At 48.3% G+C, this 27,204-nt stretch overlaps 2 protein-coding genes across 4 annotated transcripts in view; one reads left to right on the top strand and one right to left on the bottom strand.

Annotated features, from left to right (window-relative positions):
- The first annotated feature begins 460 nt into the window (after positions 1–460).
- On the top strand, positions 461–11,257 carry MAP6D1 (MAP6 domain containing 1). Of its 2 annotated transcripts, XR_007127749.1 has the most exons (4): positions 461–2,014; positions 6,621–6,738; positions 7,335–7,466; positions 8,135–11,257. XR_007127749.1 is itself a non-coding variant. In XM_047731685.1 (3 exons), exons 1-3 carry the CDS (start codon positions 1,638–1,640, stop codon positions 7,413–7,415), a joined length of 576 nt encoding a protein of 191 aa, XP_047587641.1. In that variant the 5' UTR covers positions 461–1,637; the 3' UTR covers positions 7,416–11,257. The 2 variants fall into 2 exon arrangements, 1 of the variants encoding a protein (XP_047587641.1); XM_047731685.1 differs by having other exon boundaries at positions 7,335–11,257.
- YEATS2 (YEATS domain containing 2) overlaps positions 11,021–27,204 on the bottom strand; it is a 123,887-nt gene continuing 107,703 nt past the window's right edge. For both annotated transcript variants that reach the window (XM_047731653.1, XM_047731659.1), the window contains exons 24-31: positions 22,326–22,428; positions 21,368–21,441; positions 19,952–20,031; positions 19,074–19,275; positions 16,982–17,208; positions 15,792–15,866; positions 14,105–14,178; positions 11,021–12,743 (exon numbers count right to left, since the gene is read on the bottom strand). In XM_047731653.1, coding sequence (XP_047587609.1) covers positions 12,635–12,743; positions 14,105–14,178; positions 15,792–15,866; positions 16,982–17,208; positions 19,074–19,275; positions 19,952–20,031; positions 21,368–21,441; positions 22,326–22,428 — 944 coding nt within the window. In that variant the 3' untranslated portion in view covers positions 11,021–12,634. The remainder of the gene's footprint in view (positions 12,744–14,104; positions 14,179–15,791; positions 15,867–16,981; positions 17,209–19,073; positions 19,276–19,951; positions 20,032–21,367; positions 21,442–22,325; positions 22,429–27,204) is intronic.

Genomic DNA, 27,204 nt, shown 5'->3' with positions numbered 1-27,204 from the left:
GTGTCTTCATATGGCCACAGAGTGCTGAAAACACTTCAGTCATTCCCTATTGTCTTCCATGAAAAACTTGTGGCTCCCGAGGCTCTCTGATCCAGCCTCTGATGCCTTTGGCTGAACCTCCTAATCCCCTATGCTGCATTTCCACCCTGAACCAACTACCCTCCCTCATTACAGGTGGCGGGGCCAGCTGCCCTCCCCCACTTGCTTTATCCAGTTCTCTTGTTGCCTACTACACTGAACCTCTGGGGTACCCCAGCATTATTCCAGGCACATAGTAAGTGCTCTTTGTAGCTTAATGAATGATGAAGAAATAAAAGGAAGAGCTATCACTTTTTTTTTTCTTTTTTCCTGCAGGATGGAGTATTTATTGTATTCTCCAATGTCCCAAGTGGCTATCCCAGGGCCCTGGAGTATGGAGGTCACAGAAAGCTTGTCCAGCCCAGGGAGAGCAGGTGTGTAACTTTCCAGTGACTTCCCAGTGTGCTCCTCTCCTGCTGCCTCCTGGGCCATGGCCTGGCCACCGCAGCTGTCTGTCACTTTACTATGACTGGAAGCTGAAAGGGGGTGGTTTGGGGGAGGAATCTGTGTCCTGACTGGTCAGGGCTCCACTGTAGTTTTCTGCTCTGAGATGCACACTGGAGACGGTCCAAGTATGTGCTGGAGATGGAGCTCTGGCTAATTAATGCTGTTTCGTCGTGTGATTAGTCAGTGGTCTGCAGTACACATTGAGGGCGTGTGTCGGATACTCAGGAAGTCTTTTGAGTGCGGCCAGGGAGATGTTTCTGATGCCCTGTCGTGCATTAAACAGACTGACCTCCAGCCTGGAGGATTACCCAAACTTTGCAATAAAAAAAGAGTGCATGCACAGGAGGGAAGGGAATGTTTACAGCACAATGGCCAGAGACGGCAGCTTTATAACGCCAAGTCTTCTGTTGCCATGCTTTAAAATGAGGGATTTTAGAACTCAGGGAAAGGTCAGTTGAGGGCTAATGCCAGTTCTCAATGAAAGCTGGATTGGCTGTTACAAATTTAGCGTCGTAAAGGCAAATAGTGACTCACTGGCTGATTCAAGCACGTGTCCTCTGGAAGCATGCCCCCCCCCCGCGCCCCGTCTGCCCTGTGATCCCCGAATCGCGGTACCTCCGCTCTGTGCACCCTCCCGCGAGTCTCCGCGGAGCAGCCTAGCACAAATGCGGCAGCCCCGGCTGCTCTGCGAGCCCCAACAGCCCGGCAGTGGCGGACTGCGCCCATGCCGGCCCAGGACCATGGGCGACCGCGTTGTTGCCACCCGGCTCTCGCTCTTGGCGAAACAGCTCCGATTTAGAAAATAGTATTAAAGAAACTTTGGATTAAAAGATGAAACCTTCCAGCTGGACACTAGTGAATGCCTGCAGGCGTTTTGGGGTGCCCACCCCCAGCCTTCCCATCCCCACCTCCCCGCCTCTGCGCCCACCGGTCCGTGCTCCTCGGCGGCGCGCACCCAGGCCCCACCGGGCCCTCCTCCCTCCACGGCCGGCCTCCCCCAGGCCAGGGGGCGGCGCTGCGGCGGCGCGGGGAGGGCCGCGGGGGCGGGGACGCCGGGCGGGGGAGGTGCGGCCCCGAGCGCGGGGAGCCGAGCAGCGGGCACCAGGGCCGGCATGGCGTGGCCCTGCATCAGCCGCTTATGCTGCCTGGCGCGGCGCTGGAACCAGCTGGACCGCTCCGACGTGGCAGTGCCGCTCACCCTGCACAGCTACTCGGACCTCGAGAGCGAGGAGCCCGGTGCAGGCGGCGCCGCTTCCCGCAGGGGCCCATCTCCTGCAGGCACCCGGGACCCCGGCCGGGACGTGCCGCTCACTCAGTACCAGCGGGACTTCGGCGTGTGGACGGCCCCCGCGGGGCCCAGGGATGCTCCGCAGGGGCGTGGGTCGGGTGTGGGCGGCCGCAGGAACAAGCACCCCACGGCCCCTGGCCGGGGTGTCTACGTGCTCCCCATCGGCGACGCGGACTCGGCTGTGGTGACCACGTCGTACAGGTATGGGGCTTCGGGCAGGGGAGTGCATCGAGTCCGGACCCCATGGTAGGAGGAAACGGAGGCTGTGAACCATGAGGACCACCTTGGTGGGGAGGGAGGAGGCACCTGGAGCCCCCATCCCACACCACTTGGAGAGCTGTAGGCGACCTCGGAGGTCATCCCCTTTGGTCCCAGGTCCCAGTGCACTTTGAGGTATCGCCTTCGCTGCTCCCTAACAGCCCCCCCGCCATGCCAGTGAATGAGTGAGCACCTCTGCTGATAGGGAGCTCACTACCTTGCTCACACCTCACTCCTCTCCATCCTCTCCCTCACTCAGCCCTATCAGAAAGCCCTGCCGTCAACGGAGTTAAAATCTGCTTTAACTTCCACCAAGTGGGTCTCGCCATAGGCAGGGTATGTGCGGGTCAGCTGCCTGAGCTCCCTCCGCCCCGTGCCCTCTGTGGATGCGATGCTGGTGAGGACCAAACAGGGCTCCCAGTAGGTGGCCCCCTAGGGAATCTCGCTGAGTGACTGAGATCTATGGGGCCACCCTGCCCCCACCTTAGCTCTGCCCCTGGACAACTCAGGGCATTCTTTGTCTTATTACAAAACTTGTAGTAGAAAATCGGGAAATTACAACAAATTCCTTTAACCCCACCCAAACTGGTAGTTCTTTCTAATCCTTAAGCTTTTGAGTTCATACCCATTTGTAATTCTTCTATGTTTAAATACTGTACACATTTCCCCATCAATTTTGGATTTCTTCGTGTTACTAGATACATTTTTACAACAGGAATTTTAGTAGACATGCAATGTTTTATCCAAAGGATTTACATTTGTCCATATATTGATATATATTCCAATTATTAATCTGTCATCATTAAATATTTAGAATGTTTCTAATTTGAGACCATTAAAAACATTTCTTTTGATCCAGTACTTCATTTCCAGTTTTCCTTGCAAGTATCCTTGAATGTGGGGTGGGAACTAAGGAATCTAAGGTATGTTGCAACACTGTACTGCAGAAGATGGAAACAGTCCCCTCTGCTCCTGATGCAGCTGGCTAATTATGATTCCACCATAGGATGGGCTACTGGGAGGCCTAGGATGTAGTGATAGTGGAAGGTCTGGAAGATCTTGGATGGGTGTATATCAAAAAAACAAAATGCAGAACAGTGTGTCTGCTGTTTGTGTTTTTAAAAGGGGTATGATATATGCGTATCTGCTCAAATAGGTTATCTCTGGGTGGATGTGTGGAAACATAGGAACCTTTGGGGAGAGGTGGGAGGGCCGGGGAGGAAGGGATGCTGCCAGGGGCAGAGGAGCACTGCCTGACTTCTCACCCTTTCAAGAACTATTTTTTTTTTTTAAACATGTACATGTGTTACCTTAAAAAATAAAAAAACACCTTTTTTTAGAGAAAAAAATTGTGATGAGCATCCTTATAGCTAAACGTCTTTGCTCCTTTCAGTTTCTTTAGAAATTCCGACCTGTGGAATTAAAGGAGCAAAAAGGTATGAACTTTCCCCCTCGGTTTTATTATTTTAAAAAATCAACTGTATTAAGGTGGGATTTCCACAGAGTAATTATTTAAGACGTGTAGAAGGTTCCATCTCCCCAGGGTTTCCTTCATGGGCATGCAGTTTTTCAGGAACCTAATGGGGAAAGGTAGTTGTGAGATGGGTCTTGTGCTCACCGACGCCCACTCACGCTGACTGCTGAAATGCACAGGGGAACATCAGGGCAGGGCCAACACTGAGCCCAGCTCAGGCCCTTGCCAGGCTGCAGAGGGTTCAGACTGCTGTGTGCTTGCAGTGAGCCAGCAGGAGGGGCCTGAATGGTGAGAGGCCCGAGAGCCTGGGTGTGCAGCACCTTCAGATGACTGATGTTCCAGGTCAGGAGCAGGAGAAGGGGCAGAGCCTGCAGGGATCCAGCTTCAGCTCAGGGAAGGAAGAGCTTTCTAATAATCCAATAGACTGATGATGGAGTGAGTGGCCTCCGGGGTGCTGAGCTCCTCCTCACTGGTAATGTTTGAGCGAAGTCGGGGCTTTTAGAAGTGGCCCCTCACTTGTATTGAGCAGGTGGTGGGTTTGAACATCTTGCTGGGTCCTCCCAGCTCCAGTGATACTAAAGGTACAAGTTGTTACTCTCTGCTTATCAACTGCCAGAAACCAGGCTCAGGACTTCCCATGGATTATTTCCTTAAGATCTCACCCCTGAGATGCTGCCGTCTCTGCATCCCTTCATTTCTTGAGCTGGGTCCTGCAGTGGTGGAGAGCTACTGCACGGAGTTGGGACTCACTGGAGCTCTTGTTTTCTGGGGTATAACTTGGTGGGTCATATGGCCTCTCTGATGCTGTCCTCTTCTGTAAAACAGATAGCCAGAGCTTGACTCCTGGGGTCCCCATACCCGCAAATCGGGCCTAGATCCAGGACCACTGCTGAACTTGGCTCCCCCAACAGCGTGCCAGCTGACCTCTGGGACCCCTCACCTCCCAGCTCTAGGACTTGATGTGGGAAACCATTCTGACTCCTTGTAAGACCCACGTAATCCGAGTGAACTGTTAGAAGAAATTCACAAAGAAAAGGAACAGATCAGGGAGCCCGAGGGTACCGGAGTCCTCGTGGTCACTCGCCAGCCCCTGCTCCTCTTGAGAAAACTGACCGGCCTCACTTGTTTGGGCAGAGGGGCGCTGCGGATCTTGCTTTTGCAGCCAGCCCTGGTCTCTCCCCTCTGGGATTCCCTAGGTGCCATTCAGCGCCTTTCGCCCAGGATCTAGTTCCACGCACTCTGGAAGAACTCCTTCCTCAGTCCTCTACCTCTTTCTTTCCTGGGTGGGGCACAGGGCAGACCACTGAAGTGCCCGGCACCAAGGTTCATCATAGCCTCCTGCACGGAGATCGGTAGCCCTTTTCATGAGGAAGCTGAGGCTCAGAGAAAAGGCATTTGAAGCCTTGAGAACCTAGGGTGCTCAGCATTGCCACTGGTGGCCCATGGCTCTTAGTGCAACTGCAGCCTTCAGGGTTCAGCTGAGGCCCAGACCAGGTGGATGCTTGGTCAGGGGAGGCACTGGCATATGTGGCTTGTCTTGTGTTTTTAATATCCTCTTCCCCAGAGCCATAAATCTGCTCTCCTCTCCCTGGCCATCAAAGGGTCCTGCTGCTTCTAGGTCTGAGGTTCTATCTCTGTCCCCGCTGAGGTCTTCCCTCACTGGTTTCCGGCACCAGCCCCACCCAGGAGCAGCCAGGGGGATTGCTCTAGCTCCTGGCTCTGATCCATTTCTGTGCTGGGACCCCTGCAGCCACCCTGGGGTGACAGGCTTGGGCTGCCAGGCCTAAGGCTCAGCTCAGTTTGGGGACAGAAGGGTGCGTCCCAGGAGGACCTGCTTCCCCAGGAGAAACAGAATGGCAGATGGCTCGGGCAGCTGGTCTTTGGAACCTTGCAGCTTCAGAAGCAAAAGTGATCTGACAGGGCCCAGGCCCAGCTCACCTCCTGGCACCTCTGAGCGCTGACCATGGGCAGACACAGCCGCTCCCTGCCCCAGCGGCCGGCCTTGTGGTGCCCAGCTGTGCTGCTGCCAAGGACAAAAGGAAGCACTGTTGGCTTCGGGCCTGAAGCCCAGCCAGGGCTACGGGAGGAGGAGATAAGAATGGACCCGGCCCGCATGTGGGTGCTGCCCCGGCCAGCTGGACACTCTTCTACAGAACACGGTCTTGGCCAGGGGCTCCTATGGACACAGCAGTTCTCTGCCTGCCGGGCTCACTGTCTAACACAGGAGTTGAGAGAATTTAAAATAGGTCTCAGTGCAAAAGAACCAAGGAATTAAATATTTGTCAAAACACGTACTCTGAGCGGCGGCTGGGGTGACTCAGTTAAGTGTCCGACTCTTGATTTCAGTTCAGGTCATGACCTGGGGGTCATGAGATTGAGCCCTGCCCGGCAGGGAGTTTGGCTGGGAGTCTGCTTGACATTCTCTCTCCCTCTGCCCCCTCCCCCTCTAAAAAAAAAAAAATACTTGAACTAAAAAAAAAATGTACTCCGAGAACATGAAGCTGGTTTGTGCCAGCCTTGTCACTTCTATCTATGGAGTCAGCCACCCCCAGGTCCTCCCCTTCTGCATCCAGGCAGGAGCACGTGTGTGCATGGTGTCCTGCAGAAGCCAGACCAGCTTGTGGTTGTTTGAGATAGTCACTACAATCTGTTCTGTTTTGTAGGAGTTAATAAGACCAGTTATTAAAAAGTAAACCTAATACTGAACTTATTTTTCCTTCTGTTGTAACCAGGTACAGAAGACCTTTGCTGTGCCGGGCACTGTCTGGGCCAGCACCTCCCTCCTTTGGATGTAAGGGCCACCAGTGGCCTGGGCTGGAGGTGACCGACCTGCACTGGTTCTGGGTGTCTCAGGCCCCTTAGAGTTGCCTGGAGACTAAAGAGGGAGCACTGAAGGAAGGGCTGGGACTTGGTTTCTGATGCCTAGCACATCCCAGGTGCTCACATCTGGACCCAATTTAGCAGTGGAGAATGGCCAGGACATTCCAAGCAGCACAGGACAATGGCAGCGGCCCCTGAAGAGTCGGGAGGGCTGACTGATCCTGAGCCAGGTGGTAACCGTGTCCTTTATTCCAGACAGGAGTTCCAGGCCTGGACCGGAGTGAAGCCGCCAAGATCCACAAAGGCAAGACCTGCCACAGTTATCACAACCCACAGCTCTGGATGGGACAGCAGCCCCGGGGGTGGCTTCCAGGTCAGCCTGAAATGGGTGTGGCAGGGCAAAGGGCTGGGCTCCCGGCTGCAGAGGGTGTGGGAACAGAGGCCCCCTTTCCAGGTTAGGGACGAGGAGTCGGATTTTGATGATGCAAAATGGCATTAGGGCCAAGGACAGTAGTGTCTGAGTACTTAGTCATCCTTCAGCAGAGAGCCACAGTGGTCCTTGGTTGCTGGCCAAGGGGGGGCATCTCCCTAGAGCGACTTCCTGGCGAGCAGGGTGTCCCTTTCCCTCCTAAATCCCAATCTTACCCTTGACCGCTGAGCAGTAACAATGAGCTTTCCATGTCCTTGGCATTTGTGTTAGAAGATGGATGAGAGGTTGGGACTGTTCAGCTTCCTGATTCCACCCAAAGGAGGCTTCAGGGAGCAGAACAAAAGGTCCAGGTGCCATATTTGACCTAATGCAGTGACCTGCCCCGTGCATGTTTCCCACACAGACCCTTTAGGTCAGCAGTCTCATCTCTTGGGATGACAAGAGGCAGAAATTGTCTTCCTGGAGCTGGAATGGGAGGTGGTAGGGAAGGAAAGTGGAGGGAAAGGCACACTGATATGGGGCCATATTTCATTTTTCAGGCCCCTGAGGGGAAGAAGAAGTTCACCCCTAACCCATCAGCCATCTTTCAGGCTTCAGCTCCCCGGATCCTCAATGTGTGACTGGCCACACTGGCACCAAGATGGGGCTGTCCTCGGCCACTCAGGGACTGGGTGAGATCCTGGGATGGCCCCTCTGCTGTGTGAGGGGAAGGCCCCTATTTCTTACTGTGCGCACCACTCCTCCCTGGCTGCCACTGGGCTGTGGGCCTGGCACGGATGGACACGGTAGCACCCAGCTCAGCTTTGGGCCTCAATCATCCTCTTTTTCCTTGAGAAGTGTACAGAAAGCTTCAGATCTTTTAATTGCCTCTTTTGGCCTCCCTTCAGTTTTTAAATCTGAAGAACTTAAGGATCAATTCTGTTGTAAACAGAATTGGTCTGTGCGGGCTGAGGAACACAAACATAACAGGTGCTTGAAAGAACCAGTCCACTTAGTTGTTTTCCCAGGCTGCATGAGAACTTTGTGACCTATGTTAACCCAAGGGGACTGTCCTTGGAGATGCCTACAAATGGCCACACATTCAGGTTGAAGAGATCTTGGGTTATTACCTGCATATGACTCACCGTGATGCTGAGTAACTAGAATGTCATTTCCCAAAGGAACAGAGTATCAATCACAGGGTTTCAATTTCACAGACGTAATTTAGGGCCCAGATGACCCTTATGTTTTAACAAAAGGCTTCTTCTGAGGAGTGCTTGAAGTGCTGAATGAATGTCCTTGACCTTGTAGGTTTCTGAGCCCCACATTTTATTACTAATTCCAGTTTTTTCCCTTACAGTTGACGACTAGAAGGGAACACCATACATACTGGCAAAGAACTGGGAGCATTTTTTGGGACGAAGTGGGATTAGCCTCATTCTCTGAAAGACTTTAACATGTTATCTACACCTAGATGACTCCCACCCTGCTCTCTCACTTACAGTTGGGGGAGCTCACTGTGAGGAGGCAGCTGTCGGCTTTGGAAAGCTGCCTCCTTTGCCGGTAAGTCCCAGCCCATGTGGCCACGCCAAGCGAGCCTGGCCCAGTTTGCACAGCCGGCGGTCAAACATTCGAAGGCATTTCTGTCCGCTCTTGGAGATTAGAGGCACAGGCTAAGGACAGTTCTTGGTAAGGAAACTCCAGGATTTCCCTGTGGGTCTTCCTCCCTCTCCAGCCCCCACGCAGCCACGGACCTCCCGTTTCCCAGCCCCTCGGATGACTTGGAGCGGGGCTGGTCCCTCAGAGGGAGGGCTGGCTCTGGCTGGCACAGCCTTGCTCTTAGTGCAGGAAAGGAAATGCTCTGAATCATTTTAAAGGCAGAACCAAAACCATATGCTTACACAAAGGGTTCTATTATTTCCGACTTCATTGGTTTGCATGTTAGACGTTTCTAAGAGAAAAGAGACTGCCTGCTGCTGTGCATTCTGTGGGAAATGAACAGATTAACCGTACAATCTCAGATTTTACTAAAATGCAAAAATGTACTGTTACAATTTCTTGTTAGCTTATTTCTTTAATTATAAACCTGGAGCGCCTTCTCATACGTCTTTATCATCCTCTTGGACTTCGGCGTATCGTGGCTATTACTGGTTGTCCCTTGAAGGCTGACAAATCCCAAGGTCTCTCCGTTTGGACTGCCATCCACAGTGGTGTCTTACGCGGTATTCACAGGACACACCAACCTCCCCTCTTTCATGTGCACTATCCTCCGCACTCCCGAGGCTAGGGTGAAAAGACCCTCTTTGAAGCTAGTCTTGGGCTAACTCCTGACTTCTCTACTCACTGTGAGCAGCTTCCATTTCCTTATCTGCAGAGTAAGGAGAACACCCCTACCTTGCTAGTAGGAGTTTCTGTTTACGGGCAGCGTGCTTATTAGTACAGTGAATGGCCAGCAAAGCACAAACATGACAATTGTCCTTTCCTGCCCGGGCCCCCCCCTTCTCAGGGAGCTGGCTCTGTTCTCCCTTGCAGGTTTGGCCCATCTGAAGCCACTGACACAGTCCTTCTCCCTAGACCCTGCTTGTGTCCCCCTTCTCTCCCTGAGAGCCTGCAGACCAGACCGAAAGGCTGTACCTCAGCTGGATCCCACAGGCCTGCCTTTCCTGGCAGCCTTGGCACCACAGCAGCGGGAGCAGCCCTGCCTCACGTGGCCTGCCTCTGAAGGCAGACTGCATGCCCAGGAACCTTTTTGGAATGCACCAGAACAGACAGCTTTTCACCAAACCCCTAACTCGATAATCCTCTTTACTAGGCTTCATTATTAGAAGACTCGGGTTCTGAAGAAGGAACTTCCACCCACTCTAGGTCTTAGTAAGGCCTAACATCCCATTAAGCTTTCCAAAGCAACTGAGACAGTAGTCTCGGGCGTGTGGTACTGATCACATACATCATACACATATATACAACAGAGGAAAATGCAGCGAATACTAATGGTGATTATCTTTGGGAAGGGGAATTCTGGGTAACTAAATTTTTTACACCTTACTATATTTGCTAAAGTTTCTATATAATAAGCATTTTGTATTAATTCTGTAAAGAGTAATGTTTTTAAAAATAAAAAGTTCAATCTGTCAGCTAATTTCAGCCAGAAGCAAGCATTCAGTATCAGTGATTCCATAACCAGTGTTAGCACTGCCAGCAGCTGCCAGAACTTGCCCTGAGGATGCACCGTGACACCCAAGCGGAGTGGTGCCCCTGAAGTCCTCCCCCACAGCCGCTGAGACCAAGGTCCCGCCTTGTGCTCCATGGTGCTTCAAAACTCAGAAAAACCCAGTACAAATGAGAATACTTTCATACCTGTGCTAACACCAGGATTTTCAGCCAAACTAAAAAGGAGCTTTTGAAAAACCTTGACCCTACAGCCTACCTGGGCAGACAGGGGAATGTCCCCTTTAGTGGGGTCAGGTCTGCCAGCGCTGTTCACACAGGCTTCTGTCAGTAAGAGCGAGTCCCCAGCTGAGGAACTGCCTAGGACATGAATCTCTGTCCTGGGGCTCCAGTCAAAACCGTGGCTGTTGATTCAGGAAAGGAGCCTAAGCAACACCCCTATTCTCCCTCCCTCTGGACATTTCGATTCCCTAAAGGCTGAGGCGAAGTCTGGTCCCAGGAAAGCTACGGATCTGGAATCCCAATCCCTCTGCCCTGCAGAACTTCCTGCCTTTGAAGAACCAAAGCTTTCAAAGCCCTTCGTCTTGTTAAGGGTGGATGTAAAAAGTGGTCATTTCTGAAATGTTTCTGCATTTTTGGTTTTTTATTTTTTTTTAGCCGTTCTGCTAGCAGATGGTCACAGCAGGGCTGTGTCCCTGGAGTAACTTCTTCCAGACCTCAGCAGAGACCAGTTCCAGCTTTCCAGACAGAGCAGTGTGCTTCTTCCTTAGACAACAGGAACGGTTTCCCTCCTTGCCTTGGCTTTGAGGAGGCGCCGAGGTCCATTAGGTAGTTTTCCTTTGCCCCAAGCTGTCAGAAATCCTTATTTCTGGGTCCGTGTGCACCTTCTAAATTTTTTCCCCAGACTTTTATGTAACTGTAATCCTTTATCTTGCACAGCTGCAAATTCTTGGGAAGAAGTGGCAGGATTAATGTAAACACAAATACCTGTACCTCTGCCTGCTCCCGGCTCCTTCGGACCTTGTGGAAGAACCACCCACCAAAGTGTAGTGCTTCGAACTCAGAAAAACCCAACACAAATACTAAAAGGTTTATTGTAGATTTTGTTACACGATTATGTTACATGTTATGATACAAATACATCTGAAACATTAACACATATGGGAACTATTAAATGATTTAATATTTCTTTTGCAAAAAGATAATTACTTTAGGCTTTCATACCTGTAATAAATCGATCTGTTCTCATTGGGATCAAATCCTCCATCCTGTAAAACTGTCACAGTCCGCTGCTGAATAAATTTATGCACCTGTCCACTGGCCTCGCTTGCAGTGGTTAATGTATAGAGTATCTGAGCCTTTATGCACTAAACTTTTTTACTGAGCCCAGGCATGCCTGATGCCTTATTGAACAGGTTTCCTTGTGCACCTGCAAATCCTCGGATGCTGAATAGAGAAGGGCAGATCTCTTGGTCACCTCCCTGCCTTCTGTTCCTAACCCAAATGTCTACACAACTCATGGAAACTTCAGTTACGGTGACTAGGTAAGTCTGATTCACAAACTTCAAATTTCCTTTGAGCAGATTCCTCACAGAATAAATTCTCTCCTTTCCTTCGACACAGACTATGTTAGGACAGAGTATCTGTCATGCAACTGAGTATCACGCGGGCCCTGTGGATCCTCCTCCTCCCGTTCACTTCTCCCGCCAAGAGGGCTCTGCATCTGGGCACAATCTATTCTCACTGCTTCTGAGCACTAACATTCCTGTCTCGTGGCTTCGGCAGTCACTTCTCTCTTTAAGGCACTCACAGTGTTTCCTTGAAACGCTTTTCTTTGGAAAAGCCAAGTGGAAAAGAACAGGGCACTAAGTCCACTGACAGGACTCCCCATTCCCGCAGGCCTGGCCCAGGGGCTGCTCCCCACTGGTCCCTCACCACGGGGTGACCAACGTACCCCGTGAATGCTGTGGAACCAGCTCTGCCTGACACAAAGCTGGTCCAGGTCGGCCAGGTGCCTGGGATTTGCGCGTGTTCTCTATTACTGACCTAGGGAGAGCTGCTTGGTTATAGTCAGACCTTTCCTGGACATTTGCTGGGATCTGCCTACCCCTTGACAGTGCTGACCTTGGCTGCAGTAATGTCCCTGTGCTCCATGAAAACACTTATGCACAGCGTGTGGGTTCCCAGGCTCTGCTGACTTCTGCAAGGCATTATTGCCCCCTAAGGCTGATGGGGTCCCCCACGCCACAGCCACCAGATGAGGGCAGAAGCCCCGCCTGGCTCCAGAGGTTACCAGGGTAACTGCAGGAGCTGCCTGTAGCCCCAGAATAGGTGGCACCAGCGTGGCCCAAGGTGCCCCTTGACACCCAGAGAAGGACCTGCTGCACATGGCCTGGCCCAGCTTGGAGACTCTGTCACAAAGCTTTTCCAGAGAGCGAGCAAATGCAAGCTGACAGAGCACACATCCCCTCACAGCTTCATTCTAGACTCAGAAACTTCTGTCCTAAAGGGATCTGATCTGGGACCGAATACTCCGGTGTTACAGTGATTTAAGTGGAGGCAATGGTTTGGTAGCCATAATATTTCGAGGCACAAAGACAATCACCTCCTTCCCCAAAGAGAAGAGTCGTCGCAGTTCGAAGCTTCGGATATATCTGCAAATCCTGCTTTTCTCAGGGCATCTTTATTCTATTCACTGGTCTTCATTCAATATTCCCATGTGTTTATTTGTGAGAAAGTCCAGAAAAGGAATGTTGCAAATGGCCTGGTGAATGTTACTCACTGTAATTTCTTTGGGAATCCTGTCCAAAAACAAAGCATATTAAGTGCAATTTTCCAATCAATTTATCAAAAGGGCCTCCACCCCTCACCCCACCCTCCCAGAAGGGGGACAGAACTGAGGCACGATTTAGGGCCTCCTGGCATGGGGGAGGCCAGGTGCATGTTCTTGCTCGCTCTCCTTTCCCATTAGTTTCTTTAGTTTTAGTAAAGACTGTCCTGCCCTCTTCACAGCCAGCCCAATCTAGGGCTCACATCAGACTTCTCAGTCCCAGGCATTGGTTGAACAATGAAGAAAAAAGCCTCTGAGGATTGAGAAAAGAGGAAGGAAGTAAAGTGGACAGCAAAACAGAATGATGTTTTCGTCGTTCTGTCTGAGCTGACTGAGCGGAGTCAAAGGGCTGCAGAACTGCGGGACCACGGTTCCGTCTGTTGGGGGCATGGGATACGGAGCCGAGCCAGGCCAGGGGGATAAATGTTTTTATCAAGAGCGTCCCAGGCACCCTAGCTCCACAGCTGGGACAACGGAGACGAGCAGAGCCACAGAAAGCTCTCAGCCCACACTCTTGGGCTTCACACACAACAAGGAACATTCCCGAACTCCTGTTTCTCCTTCCTTCTTTCTTAAAGAGGTCTTCTGCACTGCCCGATGTAGTCTAATCCTGTGAAGTCTGACCTAATAGTCCTCTGATGTAGGCCTCTATGTCCTCAGATGCTTTTGATACAGTTTTACAAATTTAGGACCGGCTTGAAGGATACTGGGATAAAATACTTGTTTCCCTGGAAAGGAATGCCAGGATGTGGAACAACAGAAGGGCTGTCTGCCATGCTCTAGGGCCTAAGAAAAAGGCAAAACTCCGTGTCCCAACCAGTAATAATAAGGGGGCAGCAAAGCAGTGGTGAGCGGGTGAGCTTTAGGGCCAATGAGGCCCACCACGTACGTGCTGGGAAAGCCAGGGAATGGGAACATTCAGAGCCTGGTTTCCTGACTTCTAAAAAGGGGGCAGAATTCTCCCATGAAAAACAAATCAGGTAGCGTATATGATATCTAACCCCCAGATCTAACACATCACAGTCAATATTATCTTTTCTTTACAAAGAACTGGCATTTGTTCCACCCAGTAGTGGGACGGAGTCCTAATGAACATTGTGTCTGAAGGAGTGACACTAGGAAGATACAGACCTCTGGGTAAAGCTGAGCTTTCACAATCACAAGAGTCTCGAAATGACCAAGCAGACCCCTAAGTCTGTCTGGTTCTGAGAGTGTCCCAAACACTGACACCTCCATCTCCAACTGGATGAGGCAGAAAACCTCTTCACGGGCAACTAAACTGTCAGGAAGAATCTGTAACCCTAGTACCACTGACGAAAGAGATCTCGGTACCTGTTGTGAGATGCTGTCCGGTATCCAACCGCCAAAGCCTGTCTCAGGATGTCGTTCACCAGCTGCTCCGTGGCCTATGACAGAAGATAGGATTACTCTTGAAAATGGCCACGTGCCTACTGGTGAGGAGGGACACATCTGACCTCATCCCATATACAAAACTTTGCAAACAAATGTATCTAAGGATCAAAACTCCTTAAGGAAAAACTAAAGGTCCAAATAATAGACCAACAATATTACGTTACAAAAATAAAGCCCAAGGGGCGCCTGGGTGGCTCAGTGGGTTAAGCCGCTGCCTTTGGCTCAGGTCATGATCTCGGGGTCCTGGGATCGAGTCCCGCATTGGGCTCTCTGCTCAGCAGGGAGCCTGCTTCCCTCTCTCTCTCTCTCTCTCTGCCTGCCTCTCCGTCTACTTGTGATCTCTCTCTGTCAAATAAATAAATAAAAAAATCTTAAAAAAAAAAAAAAAAAAAAAAAAAAGCCCAAGATTCTGAGAAATTATGAACGGGGGGGAAACTTTCATTAATCAGACACTGTTTTTAAGGAAAATAGGTTGAGGAGGGCACTAAGGTGGCTCAGTCGGCTGGGCATCTGCCTTTGGCTCAGGTCATGAGCCCAAGAACCTAGGCTCAAGCCGCTCTTGGGCTCCCTGCTCAGCACCAAGTTGCTTGTCCCTCTGCCCCTCCCCCAGCCTGCTTGTGCTCTCCCTTAAATACATAAAAGCTTAAAAAAAAATCTGGGTTATTTCTATCTAAAAAAAAAAAAAAAGGAAAACCAGTGAGGGTTATTTGCGAGTTATCCCTGCTGGGAGAGGGGTCTGACCAGAAATGTAGCCGCGGGGCTACATCAGGGTGGGTAAGGAAGCTAGTTTGTCATCCTCTTGCCCAGGGTTGGGACAATTGTGGCTGTTTCTCTGTTGTTGTGACACGTGGAGAAAACCCAAGGCTTTGCTTCTGTCGCGTCCTAAAGCAGCGAGAGCACTCATCTCAGATTGCTTCAGAAGGCACTAAAAAGTATCATTCGAGTGACATCAGCACAGAAACTCGTAGATGCTTTCACACTCAGAAGACCCATTATTTAGTTCTTTTAAAAATCAGAAAACATGGGGGCACCTGGGTGGCTCAGTGGTTAAAGCCTCTGCCTTTGGCTCAGGTCATGATCTCAGGGTCCTAGGATCGAGTCCCGCATCGGGCTCTCTGCTCAGCAGGGAACCTGCCTCCTCCTCTTGTCTCTCTTTGCCTGCCTCTCTGTCTACTTGTGATCTGTCTGTCAAATAAATTTAAAAAAAAAAAAAAAAAATCTTAAAAATCAGAAAACATGGGGGCACCTGGGTGGCTCAGTGGGTTAAGTCTCTGCCTTCGGTTCAGGTCATGGTCTCAGGGTCCTGGGATCGAGCCCTGCATCGGGCTCTCTGCTCAGTGGGGAGCCTGCTTCCCCCTCTCTCTCTGCCTGCTTCTCTGCCTACTTGTGATCTCTGTCAAATAAATAAATAAAATCTTAAAAAAAAAATCAGAAAACATAAAAAGCCCGATTAAGATGAAAAATCCTAAAACTTATGATCTCTGTTCCATTTCTGCCCCATCCCTACTCAAAACAGCCCGGGACCCAGGCTATCCTGCCCACTGGCACCTCAGTGCCCCAGCCCCGGGCGGCAGCTGCTCATGGGCCTGCTGCAGCTGGCACCCACCTTTAAAATCATGTCCTCCACCACCGATGCGTACACGTTCTTGTGAAGTGCCACAGGCTGCAGGGTGATCCCAATCTGGAAAAGCAGAAAAGCCGTTTGTTCCTATCTCTACACTGAAAACCACCTCTCTCCAAACAAGCACACTTCTCAGATATCCAAAGAGCTGGCCGGCTGAAAGAGTAACTCTACAAGCACTCTGGACAAAACTTGGCAGGAGTAACACAAAATGTAACACCTGGGAGAATACACGGTCCTCTCTGTTTCTGAGTGGTTGTTAAACATGCTATTAGAGTCCTGCTTTTACCCCCAAATGAAGAACATGGCCAGGATTTGCCAGGAATCCTGATAGTGGAATCAACCCACTGGGAAGCCTAGAATCAGACTTCAGGGGCTGTTTGCAAAAGGTGATGAATACACAGCTGGCACCTGTGCTCGCCCCATCTTGCATTTTCTTGACTAAATGAAACAAACACCGCCTCCACTCGGGGTCCCAAGCAGCTGTACCGGGTACAGGTGGGCAGAGGCTGCCGCATTGCTGAGCTCTGCTAGAGGCCAAGAGGGGATTCTCTCCTGCACCACAGGGTAGCGTGTGCGCACACCCATACCACAGGCAGGGCCCCTGGGAGCTAGAAAAATGTCAGGAAAGGCTCGGCCTCTCAAGTATTAAGACATGTACCTCAGGAAGGAGCGGCGCTTCCACGGAGGCAAATACCAAAGACAAAAGTAAAAAACTATCCCGGGGTACCTGGGTGGCTCAGTGGGTTAAAGCCTCTGCCTTCGGCTCAGGTCCTAATCCCAGGGTCCTGGGATCGAGCCCCACATTGGGCTCTCTGCTCGGCAGGGAGCCTGATTCTCCTCTCTCTGCCTGCCTCTCTGCCTGCTTGTGATCTCTGTCAAATAAATGAATAAAATCTTAAAAAAAAAAAAAAAAAAAAAGAAAGAAAGAAAAAACTATCTATCCCTAGCTGCCTCTGCTTTAATTCTATGGCCAGCAAGTAACCTCTTCACGTTGAGTTTGTTTTCTTGCCCTGATGTGGGGGGCGGGGGGGGGGGAATGCCCAGAGAGCACACCCCAAGTTCACCAGGCAGAAGAAATTCACACCTTTACTTCACCAGGCAAGTCTGGCGTCCACGTACAAGACTGAAGGTCTGGCTTGTGACCAAGAAACAGCAGAGGCCACAACCCCTACCTTCTGGGTGATGTCACCGATAAATTCTGACCCCAGTGTTGGTGGTAGGTAGAACTTCATTTCTTCCTGCTTCTCTTCCTGTTCTTTTTTGATGCTGATCTTTACCGGCTCCGGGAGGCTGAGGATGTCCACCTCCTCTTCATTCTCTGGCTCTCGTTTCTGAAACTGCTGAAGGTCCTCCAGTTTCCGGCAGAGGTTGTCGGCAGAGGAGAAGGACGACGGGCACTCTAAATGAGAGGGGGTCAGTCTTAGGACAGCTGTGCTGGCCACAGGGAAGGACCTACCATCTCCGTAAGACCAACAGTCCGAGACCCAGAGAAGAAGGGTCAGTATCAAGGGAGCTGACCTTCTTTCCAGTTCTTGAATGCTGTGCATCTGTAACTGTGAGAACTAGGAATTTATGAGACAGACAAGCACAGAGACAGGTGACTCGTGTTACCTATATACGTGATGCGTCTGCAATCTAAGACAAAACAGTACATAATTTGGACTCACACCACCAAAATCTAGGCCATGCCCTAAAGCCCCAGATCTAACAACTAACCCATTTTCATATTAAAGACTGGAAAATCTTAAAGTGCACAGCGAGGAAAATAAATATCACCCAGCTGAGCCCCTCTCACTGCTCAGAGGCTAGTATGTTAACACATAGTACACACTGAGCATCGTCTGTAAGATGCTGATGTACACAACGTCTAACACAGAGTACAAAGCCGGAGGGGACCTCAGAACCTTCCAGCACATCCTTTCACCTTACGGATGAGGAAGTGAGGTCCATACCAGGTACAAGATGGGCTTAGGATACCCAGGCAGGCTGGTGGTGGGGCATCCAGCTTCTGGCTTCTTCTGTTTCACTGACTGGCCCTTACAAATTCACCAGTCACTATTACAGAACGCCTGGTGTGTGTGACGTGCTGTGCTTCCCATATGCTGCCAGTGAAGCACGGAGATGACCAACATGCTTTCTGTCCTCCGAAGAACTTAGATACTTATTTCTGACAAACCAGTCAGGTTCTGGAATTAGTGTTGCTGGATTTCAGAGAAAGGAGAGGTCATCCTGCATTAGGGCTCTCAGGAAAGCTTCATGGAAAGAAGGTCAGCACAAGGAACTTGTGCTAAGTCTTAAGAACCCCCTCTCCTTCACACACACACTCCCTGTGCTCCAGGCTCTCTCAACCTGGGAGGTAGAGCTCCTGCTTTTCTAGAAAAGTAGGGTTGGGAGGAGAAAACAACCCTTCTTATTCTTTAAGGTGAAACTCAAAAATATTCTCCCTACATATCCTTTATGCCCTGCTCCCACCCCCACAGAGCACAACTGTTTGTTTGTTTACCATAAAACAATTCATCTCATCTGCAGTACTAATTAGTGGTTTCCATTTTTGTCTCCAGCACTGGGTATGTCCTAGCGAGGTGTGGAGATAAAGTAACACATAAGACAGCGCCTACATCTTCGAGGAGATTGGGTAGACCTGTCTATGAGGGGTCAAAAGGTCACAAAGGAAGGAGACGTCAGTTCCATCTGGAGGAAAGGGGGGGATTAGCAAAGTCTTCAAAGAAGAAATGATGCGGGCGCCTGGGTGGCTCAGTGGGTTAAGCCGCTGCCTTCGGCTCAGGTCATGATCTCAGGGTCCTGGGATCGAGGCCCGCATCGGGCTCTCTGCTCAGCAGGGAGCCTGCTTCCCTCTCTCTCTCTCTCTCTGCCTGCCTCTCCGTCTACTTGTGATCTCTCTCTGTCAAATAAATAAATAAAATCTTAAAAAAAAAAAAAAAAAAAAAAAAGAAGAAATGATGCTAAGGAGGGGGACCCTAGAACAAACAGTATGTGTCTGTCATATGCCACAGGCTGGAATATTCCTGGCTGAGGCCCAATGCTGGGGGACACTCGGGCACAAATAGTTCTGTAGGGGCTGTACTGAGACCAGAGGGAGACAGAACACACAGCTACAGGTGAGCCAAGGCCCCTGTTCCTCAAGGCCTCCAGGGCTGAAGTGGCCCAGCCCAAGAACCTTGGAAGCAGAAGAGTGGAGCGCCTGTTCCATGAAACCACCTCTCAGGCTACTGACAGGCGCAGGGAGCCCCACTGAAGGCATACCTGGCTCGCTGTCGATCTGGGTCAGCACGTCCTCAATAGAGTCGCCGTCACTCCTCAAGGTCTCCGGATCGGGTGGGGTGTAGCCGTGGCAGCGACACCAGTGAGCGATGTGCTTGGTTTTAAGGGGAGTCAAGTGGTGAAATCTTGGATTCTTCTCCAGGATTTCTTGTAAGACTTTTCGCATGGTCATTGCTCTTTGCCACTTAAAAACAAATTTTTTTTGAATCATAATCAATTTCAAACTTCACAGTGTGTTCAAATAAATCACCCAACTGTAAATGACCATACTAACTTAACTTGTTAGAATTTTTTTTTTTTTAATCTGATTGTGTTTTTAAGAAGTTTTAAAAAGAAGCAAAGGAACTTCTACCTGATGTTCATGAAATAACACTGAAACTCCTAGGTGTGGCCTAAAAGGTTTTCCACCTGGTCTCCACCTTTGGTCTCCAGCTTCCCTCTCCCCACTGAACTTCTCCAAACCCATCACACTAACCTTCTCACAGCTTCCTAAGCATATGCCTTAGGCTGTGCCACTTTCTCCTAGAGCCCCACCACTGGGCACCGTAGCAGCCACATTGTAAGTACTCAACAAATACTTGGGTTTCATTTTCATATAGTGAAAGAAAATCATAAAAGATGTTTAGAAATTTTTATCAACGCAGAAACAAGTAGCCCTATCGAAGGCTAGCAGCTACAAGTGTTTGAAGACTGAGATTTTAAATGGAGGAAAAAATTCTACCATTAAATGTTTAACAAAATGCGCTGTAAATTTTATCACTCTTCTGTCAGACGAGGTTTTTGGAAGCAGCCAGAATGCACGTATGTTCTGGTTACCGTCTCCCCAGGCTCTGGGAAGCCTGCAGAGCAACTGGGATTACCTCGGCAGCTCTCCTTTTCCCAATGTTCCAGCCATAATACTGCTCCACAGACTTCGCAGAAAAACAGCTGGCGTCTTCACCTAGAACGCACATATCCAGCACACTCTGAATAAACTTAGGCTGCAGTCAAATCTTTTTCGCTAGAGGGTATGTCCTGAAGTTTCTCTAGAACTGCTTACGGGACCTGTGTTCCATACCTTGCCAAGCTCTCCTGCAGCCTAACACAGAGGCCTTCTGCCTAAAAGGGAAGGCATCTTATTTATCCGCGTGTATGCAAACAATGGGGCCTCTGGGGAACCGGCTTCATGGCAGAAGCCTGCCTACCCCTCGGGCGCAGTGCACATGGCGCGCGCCAGCAGGAGCAGATGTGAGATCCAGCCCTAACTCACTGAGTAGTGTCGGGCAACTCACGGCACCTCCCTGGGCCTCAGTTTTCCAACCTGTAAAATGACTGTTGGGAAAGGTTTCTGACCTGCCTTCCAGCTCTAATATTCTCTTTGTATCTAACATTTTAAAACACAGAGATTTAAAAAATTTTTCCTGTGGGGCTAGGAAAATGTCCCTGAATGTGTACTTTGAACTACCTCAGAATGACCCCCAGGCTTCAAGAACCAAGGGAAAAGAGGTAATTTCTTTGCTGTTAGAAAAAAAATAAACAGGGCAGGCTGTACGTGGCCTATTGTTTTCATAATCCCATGAATGTAATATGATACTCTGCTTCCTCCCTTGCCTGTAAATGTCTGCGGTCATCTTGCTTGAGTGCACACACCTAAGTATCAACAGGCTACCTGCCCCCTAAAGGCAGCTGGTTCTGTCAGAACAACTGCAGCTGAGAAGCAAGTGTTTGTTTCAGTCTTGCTGACAAGGGGCAGTGACAGCAGACTTCACTGCTAGAAAACTGCATAATCGTGCACTTCAACAAAGTGAGGGACAGTGGGTGACAGAAGATTAATGGCTCTAGAGTCAAACAGACCCAGGTTAGTATTCTTCCTCACCACCCACAGCTAGTGATCTTGAGCAAGTTACTTAACCTCGCTTGTCCTCAGTTTTCTCATCTGTAAAAATGGGAGGTGATACCGCCTATCCCACGAGAGACAGTAAAAGTACGGAGCCTGCAGAGTCTGGCACATTGTAGGCAAATGCTTATTTCTTTCCTTATTGAAAACATTACAAACTAATGCAGTTTTAATTATATACACAATAGACTTATAATTTACATACAATAAAAGACCAACTGGTTGACCAAGATATTGTGAATTCTAAGATCCTGCAAATGAACTATAGTTAGAACCCAAACCACCTAAGGTAACTACCACATCCATATTACTTTATAATGTAAGATGATTCAAGGTGACTCAATATCCCAATAGTTCACAGCCTTAAAAATGCATCCATATATTCAGATAATGGTCTTACTTTTTGCAGTGACTAAGGGGATCTTCTTTACTACTGCTGTTAAGAGTTGCTGGATAGTTTCTAAATGGTCTATCCTGAGAGGGATTAAAAAAAAAAGAATAGTAAGGTAGAAAATACAACAGTTTCTAGCCACACACACACACACACACACACACACACACAGTCATGTATATATTCCCTTCTTTCCAAGGGAATTAAAATTAACCAATTATATTGGGGATGTCTTTCCTTCCACAGATAACATTCTAAACATAAACTAGATGAGACCCCAGAAATAAAATTATACAAATATCATTTTATCTGTATTTTAAAATTAACTAGCCACATACTTTTTTGCAGCTGACTGCCACTAGGGCAGGACATTACTCTATACAAATGCCTATTCTTAGGATTATTCCAGCTCATGCTGTCACCAATCATGTGAAAGTGGCTTAAGTTTCCACCATCCCCAATAATTTGACTTACTTCAAAATACATGATCAGAGGTGGGTTCCCAACTTGGAAATTAGAAAACCTCATGAAGTATTTTCAGAAGAGTATGTACAGCCCATGAAGAGGCATCTGTTTAAGATCAGGCGGGTGGTGTGGATACTCAGGTGTAAAATGTATACACACCCAAGAATTACACCACGAGAAATTTCATGCCCAAGGATTCAGCAAAGAAAGCACATGCCGTCAAGCTCCGCTGGAGGGAGATCTGTCCCACCTGAGGCTTTGGAGGCGACAAGTCCATGGCTGCCCCAAGGTGATATGGAAGAGTTCAGTGAAGACTCCCCGGCCGTGCATCAAGAGCGAACACCTGCTCACTGCACGTGGGCAGAGGGCTTCCACCCTCCAAAGCGCTAACTTCTATACAAACATACTCTACACAAACTCAGCTCTCACAGGCATGGGTTTCAAAAAGTACCCGGTAAAACACCAAATGCTCAACTCCATTAGAAAGGAATGAAATAATTACTTGATGACATAGTTTCCCAGCTCAGAACTTTCTTCTGTTTTCACAGCTGTCTGACCCTCCTGGGAGAGGCAGCCTGGCCCAGGCACTTCTGGTTCGGTCTTTACTACAAAGGAAGAGCAACAAAAAAGAGCTGTCAGCCTTCAATGACGGAAGGACACGTGCTGGCAGAAACAAAAGCTCTTCCACGGAGACTCAGTGAGGAAACTGCCACACCAGCTGCTGTAGGGACACAGCCGGGGGACTGAGATGGCACCCAGCGTCACAGGATCAGCAGACAAGGGAAGAACTGTTACCGCGGGTCTCAGGGGGAGCGACTCCAGGCTCATGACAAGGCAGGGCAATAAAGTGGCTTTTTATATATTTCTTCAAGGGCCAAGCCCACTGCTATTCGATAGCCCCCTCACTAAACCGCACACACACTGCCAAGTTAAAATACAATGCTGGCCCATTCTAAGTTCTAGTATCCTTTTGGATATCATCTCTCCAGCTAAGTTCGTCAACTTTCGGCATTATCTTAGTGTTCTGACACATAAGACAGAAAGCAAAAATCAGATCTACTGTGCTTGGAAACAGCCAAGCCAAACACAGCAGGCTTGAATCTTACCAAATTTACTGATGGAAGATAGCAGTGTCTCAGGTGCACGTGCCTCCCTGTACTTCCGCAGTCTTCTGGGATCAAAAGCACATGACCACACACATTCTACGTCTGCATCAGCTTCCCTGCCTTCAGTCTCTTCCCCTTAAAACTCACCCTGCACATCAGCACATGACCTTTGTCGTGTCCTTTCTGTACTCAACATCCTCAGTACTTTCCTACATAACAAGGGTCTACAAATGAGATATGCTCCATCTCTTCCCTTTTTACTGATGCATAAACTTGCATAAATGCACAAATACTAAGTGTATGGCTCAGCTGCCTGGGTACACACCCACGGACACCATTCCAATCAGATATAGAGTATTTTGGGGCACCTGGTTGGCTCAGTCAGAAGAGCATGGGACTCTGGATCTCGGGGTCATGCCACAAAGGGTACAGAGCTTACTTAAATAAACCTCAAAAAAAAAAAAAAAGAAAAGATGGCATATTCCTAGTCCTCAACCAGGCTCCCTACACTTCTGGCGGTTCCTGCCTGCCAAAGACAACCACCTTTCATCCACTTTGAACTTCACATAACTGGAATCATACTGTACATAATCCTGTCCATCAGCATTTTTTAGCTATTAAAAATAATGCAATGGCCGTTCTTGCGTATGTCTTTTGATGGATGGACGTACGTGCGCACTTCCTGGAAGTGTATTTGCTGGAACCGAGAGCAGATGTATGTTTAGCTTTATTAGGCAATGCCAAACTGCTTTCCTAAGTGAATGTATCAATTTATAGTGCCACCAGCAGTGCAGGTGAGTTCCAGCTGCTTTGCATCCTTGCCAAAACTCGATATGGCCAGTGTTTCGAATTTTGGTGCTCTAACAGCATCATCTCACTATGCCTTTTATTTGCATTTCCTTGATAACTAATGAGTTTGTACAACTTTTCACATCTTTACAAGCTATCTGGATACCCTCTTCTGTGCAGGGTCTGTTCACATTTTTTGCTCTTAAAACATCTGTGCCCAAAGTCATGAAGACATTCTTATCTTCTCTTCTAGAAAGCTTTACTGTTTAAGCTTTCACATAAGTTCATAAACCAACTCAAATTAAATTAAAAAAAAGTTTTATTTATTCATTTGACAGACAGAGACCATAAGCAGGCAGAGAGGCAGGCAGAGAGAGAGAGGAGGAAGCAGGCTCTCCACTGAGCAGAGAGCCCGATGCAGGGCTCGATCCCAGGACCCTGAGATCATGACCTGAGCCAAAGGCAGAGGAGCCTCCCAGGCACCCCAACTCAAAATAATTTTTGCTTATGGTGTAAGGTTCATTGTTTTCCTAAATGGATATATCTAATTAACCCAGCACTACTTATGGAAATGGACACCCTTTCCCTACTGAACATCACAAATCAAGTGACCATAAATGTGTGAGTCTATTTCGGGGCTTTCTTTTCTATTCCATTATTCTGTCTACTCTTGAATACAACACTATCTCAATACTGTAACATTATAGTATGTGTATCTGGTGGTCCAAGTCCCCTACCTTTTTGTTCTTCAAAAGTGCCTCAGCTATTCTGGGCCTTTGCATTTCCACATACATATTAGACTTAGCCTATTTCTACACACACATACACACACACCCCAACACTGCAGGCATTTTGGCTGGGACTATATTGATTCTGCATGTCATTTTTGGGGGGAGAACTGATAACACATCAGGTCTTTCTGTAAATTAATATAATTTATCATATTTATAATAAATTACAGTTGAGCCTTAAACAACTCGGAGGGTTAGGGGTACCAAATCTCTGCAGTCGAAAACCCATCCATAACTTTTTGACTCCTCAAAAACTTAACTATTAATAGTGTACTACTGGGGCGCCTGGGTGGCTCAGTGGGTTAAGCCGCTGCCTTCGGCTCAGGTCATGATCCCAAGTCCTGGGTTCAAGCCCCGCATCGGGCTTTCTGCTCAGCAGGGAGCCTGCTTCCTCCTCTCTCTCTGCCTGCCTCTCTGCCTACTTGTGATTTCTCTCTGTCAAATAAATAAATAAAATCTTTAAAAAAAAAAAATAGTGTATGGGGCGCCTGGGTGGCTCAGTGGGTTAAGCCGCTGCCTTCGGCTTGGGTCATGATCTCAGAGTCCTGGGATCGAGCCCCGCATCGGGCTCTCTGCTCGGCAGGGAGCCTGCTTCCTCCTCTCTCTCTGCCTGCCTCTCTGCCTGCTTGTGATCTCTCTGTCAAATAAATAAATAAAATCTTTAAAAAAAAAAAAAAATAGTGTACTACTGATTGGAAGCCTTAATGATAACATAAATGGTTGATTAACACATATTTTGTATGTTATATGTAATATATACTGTATTCTTACAATAAAGTTAGAGAAAAGAAAATATTAAGAAAATCCTAAAGAAGAGAAAATATATTTTCTCTTAAGTACTGTACTGTATTGAAACAAATCTGTGTTAAGTGGACCTGCACAGTTCAAATCTGTGTTGTTTAAAGGGTCAACTGTATTTGTAACAATAAGGTATATCCTCCCATTTATTTAGGTCTTTTCACTTTCAGAACTGTTTAGTAGGTTGTTAGCATTTCATTTCTATATTAAAAATTAACTTTTTACATGTATATATTGACTTGTAGTGAATGACCCTGCTAATTTCACTGTTAGCACTATATATTCCCTCAATCCCTAGTGATTCCAAGACTTCAAGTATCAGAAGGAAGTACTTAGAAAAAGTTCACATACTCCAGTATGTACAGTATGTACAAGTAGGTACAAGTACACTCACATTAATCTGGCCCTCAAACAACTACAGAATTATATAATTAGCATTTTCAGGTTGACCGAGCTATTCTACTAGAGAATATGCTCTCATAGAATTGTGCACACAGCCCCAAATTGGAAACAACCCTAAAGTCCACCAACAGGAGAAATGATAAACAAATTCAAGTGTATTCCCTACAATGTGGAATACTATTCAGGTACAATATGTATGAATCTCCAAAACATTACAGTGAATAAATACAACCAGACATGCATGTGCTTCCACTTGTATATAAAGTTAAAAAAATAGGCGCAACTGTTCTGTTGTAAGGGAAATCAGAACAGCAGCTGCCTGTGGGGGTTGGGAACTGACTGGAAGGGGCACAAGGTAATGAAAATTTCTGTATCTTGAAATGGAAAATGGGTTACATGGGTTTACAAAGAAGTTCATCAAATGGTATGCTTAGTACCTCTGCATTTCAATACACAAGATTTTACCACAATTAAAATAAAAACAGAGATGCTCTAACCCCGGCCCAAAATCAACTGAATCCGAATCTGTATGAGGAAGGCCTACGAAACCTAACTGTTATTGAGGAGAAATGCTGGTCCAGGCTGATACCAGTTCTTTCGTCAGTATCTTCTGATCAGATGTTGGCAAACTTTTCTTATAAAGAACCAATCAGTAAATATTTTAGGCTCTATAGGTCCTATGACCTTGACTGGTACTTATCAACTTGGCCATGAAAGAGCACCCACAGATCATATGTGAATAAACGGGAATGGCTGGGTGCCAACTAATTTTATTTTTAAAAAAGGCAGGAGACCATAATCGGCAAATCCATTTTACTTGCTCATGGCATAAGTTACAAATCCACCTTTTCTCAAGACTACTGTGGAAGATCTGGTATGCCTGAAAAGCAGATGTACTTCAAAGTCTGACTGCACTGCTTTTTAACTTTCAAGGTTTGGGAAGAAGATATTTAATATCTCCAAACTTCAGCTTCCTCATCTGCAAAATGGGCCTACTAACTATCTGGAAGTCCTGTGAGAATTAGTGATCTGTATAAAGCAGCTAGCATGGTGCTTGGTACACCTGAGGCTCTTAGCACGTGGTATCTCTCGGTATTCTAGATGTTACAGATCTAACCCACCACACTGGCTCAGTCTACTTAGTACTCAAAATGTCCCCCTGGCCAGCCTGCCAACACCTGGCCCCTCTGAAGTTCCTTTACCACAACTGTACCTCCCAGATGAGTCCCCCTAACTGGTTTACTTCCCCGAATAAGCCCTCTGAGTGTTTGTCTCTATTGCTTCTCCATGTGGCAGCACTCTCCTGCTCCCTCACAGTGCTTCCCTCTTCTCAAGTCCAGGCTGTAACCCACATTCCATATTGCATATGAAGTCCTCCACCCTGCACACCCCCCGCCCCTGGCTAGACATCCGAGACTGAAATACTGCAGCATTCACTTTCCAGATCACTTATCCCACACTTATCGATCACACTTGCTGTCTACTACTACTCTCT

The sequence above is a fragment of the Lutra lutra genome, chromosome 1, assembly GCF_902655055.1.
Source record: "Lutra lutra chromosome 1, mLutLut1.2, whole genome shotgun sequence".
Taxonomy (NCBI): Eukaryota; Metazoa; Chordata; class Mammalia; order Carnivora; family Mustelidae; genus Lutra; species Lutra lutra.
The sequence above is the reverse complement of the archived record's forward strand: the minus strand, read 5'-3'. Positions and strand labels throughout refer to the sequence as shown.

Coding starts and splice junctions, on each gene's coding strand:
- MAP6D1 (XM_047731685.1), top strand. CDS start 1,638: ATGGCGTGGCCCTGCATCAGCCGCTTATGCTGCCTGGCGCGGCGCTGG. Junction 2,015..6,620: donor GTGGTGACCACGTCGTACAG/GTATGGGGCTTC, acceptor CCTTTATTCCAG/ACAGGAGTTCCAGGCCTGGA. Junction 6,739..7,334: donor GCCCCGGGGGTGGCTTCCAG/GTCAGCCTGAAA, acceptor TTCATTTTTCAG/GCCCCTGAGGGGAAGAAGAA.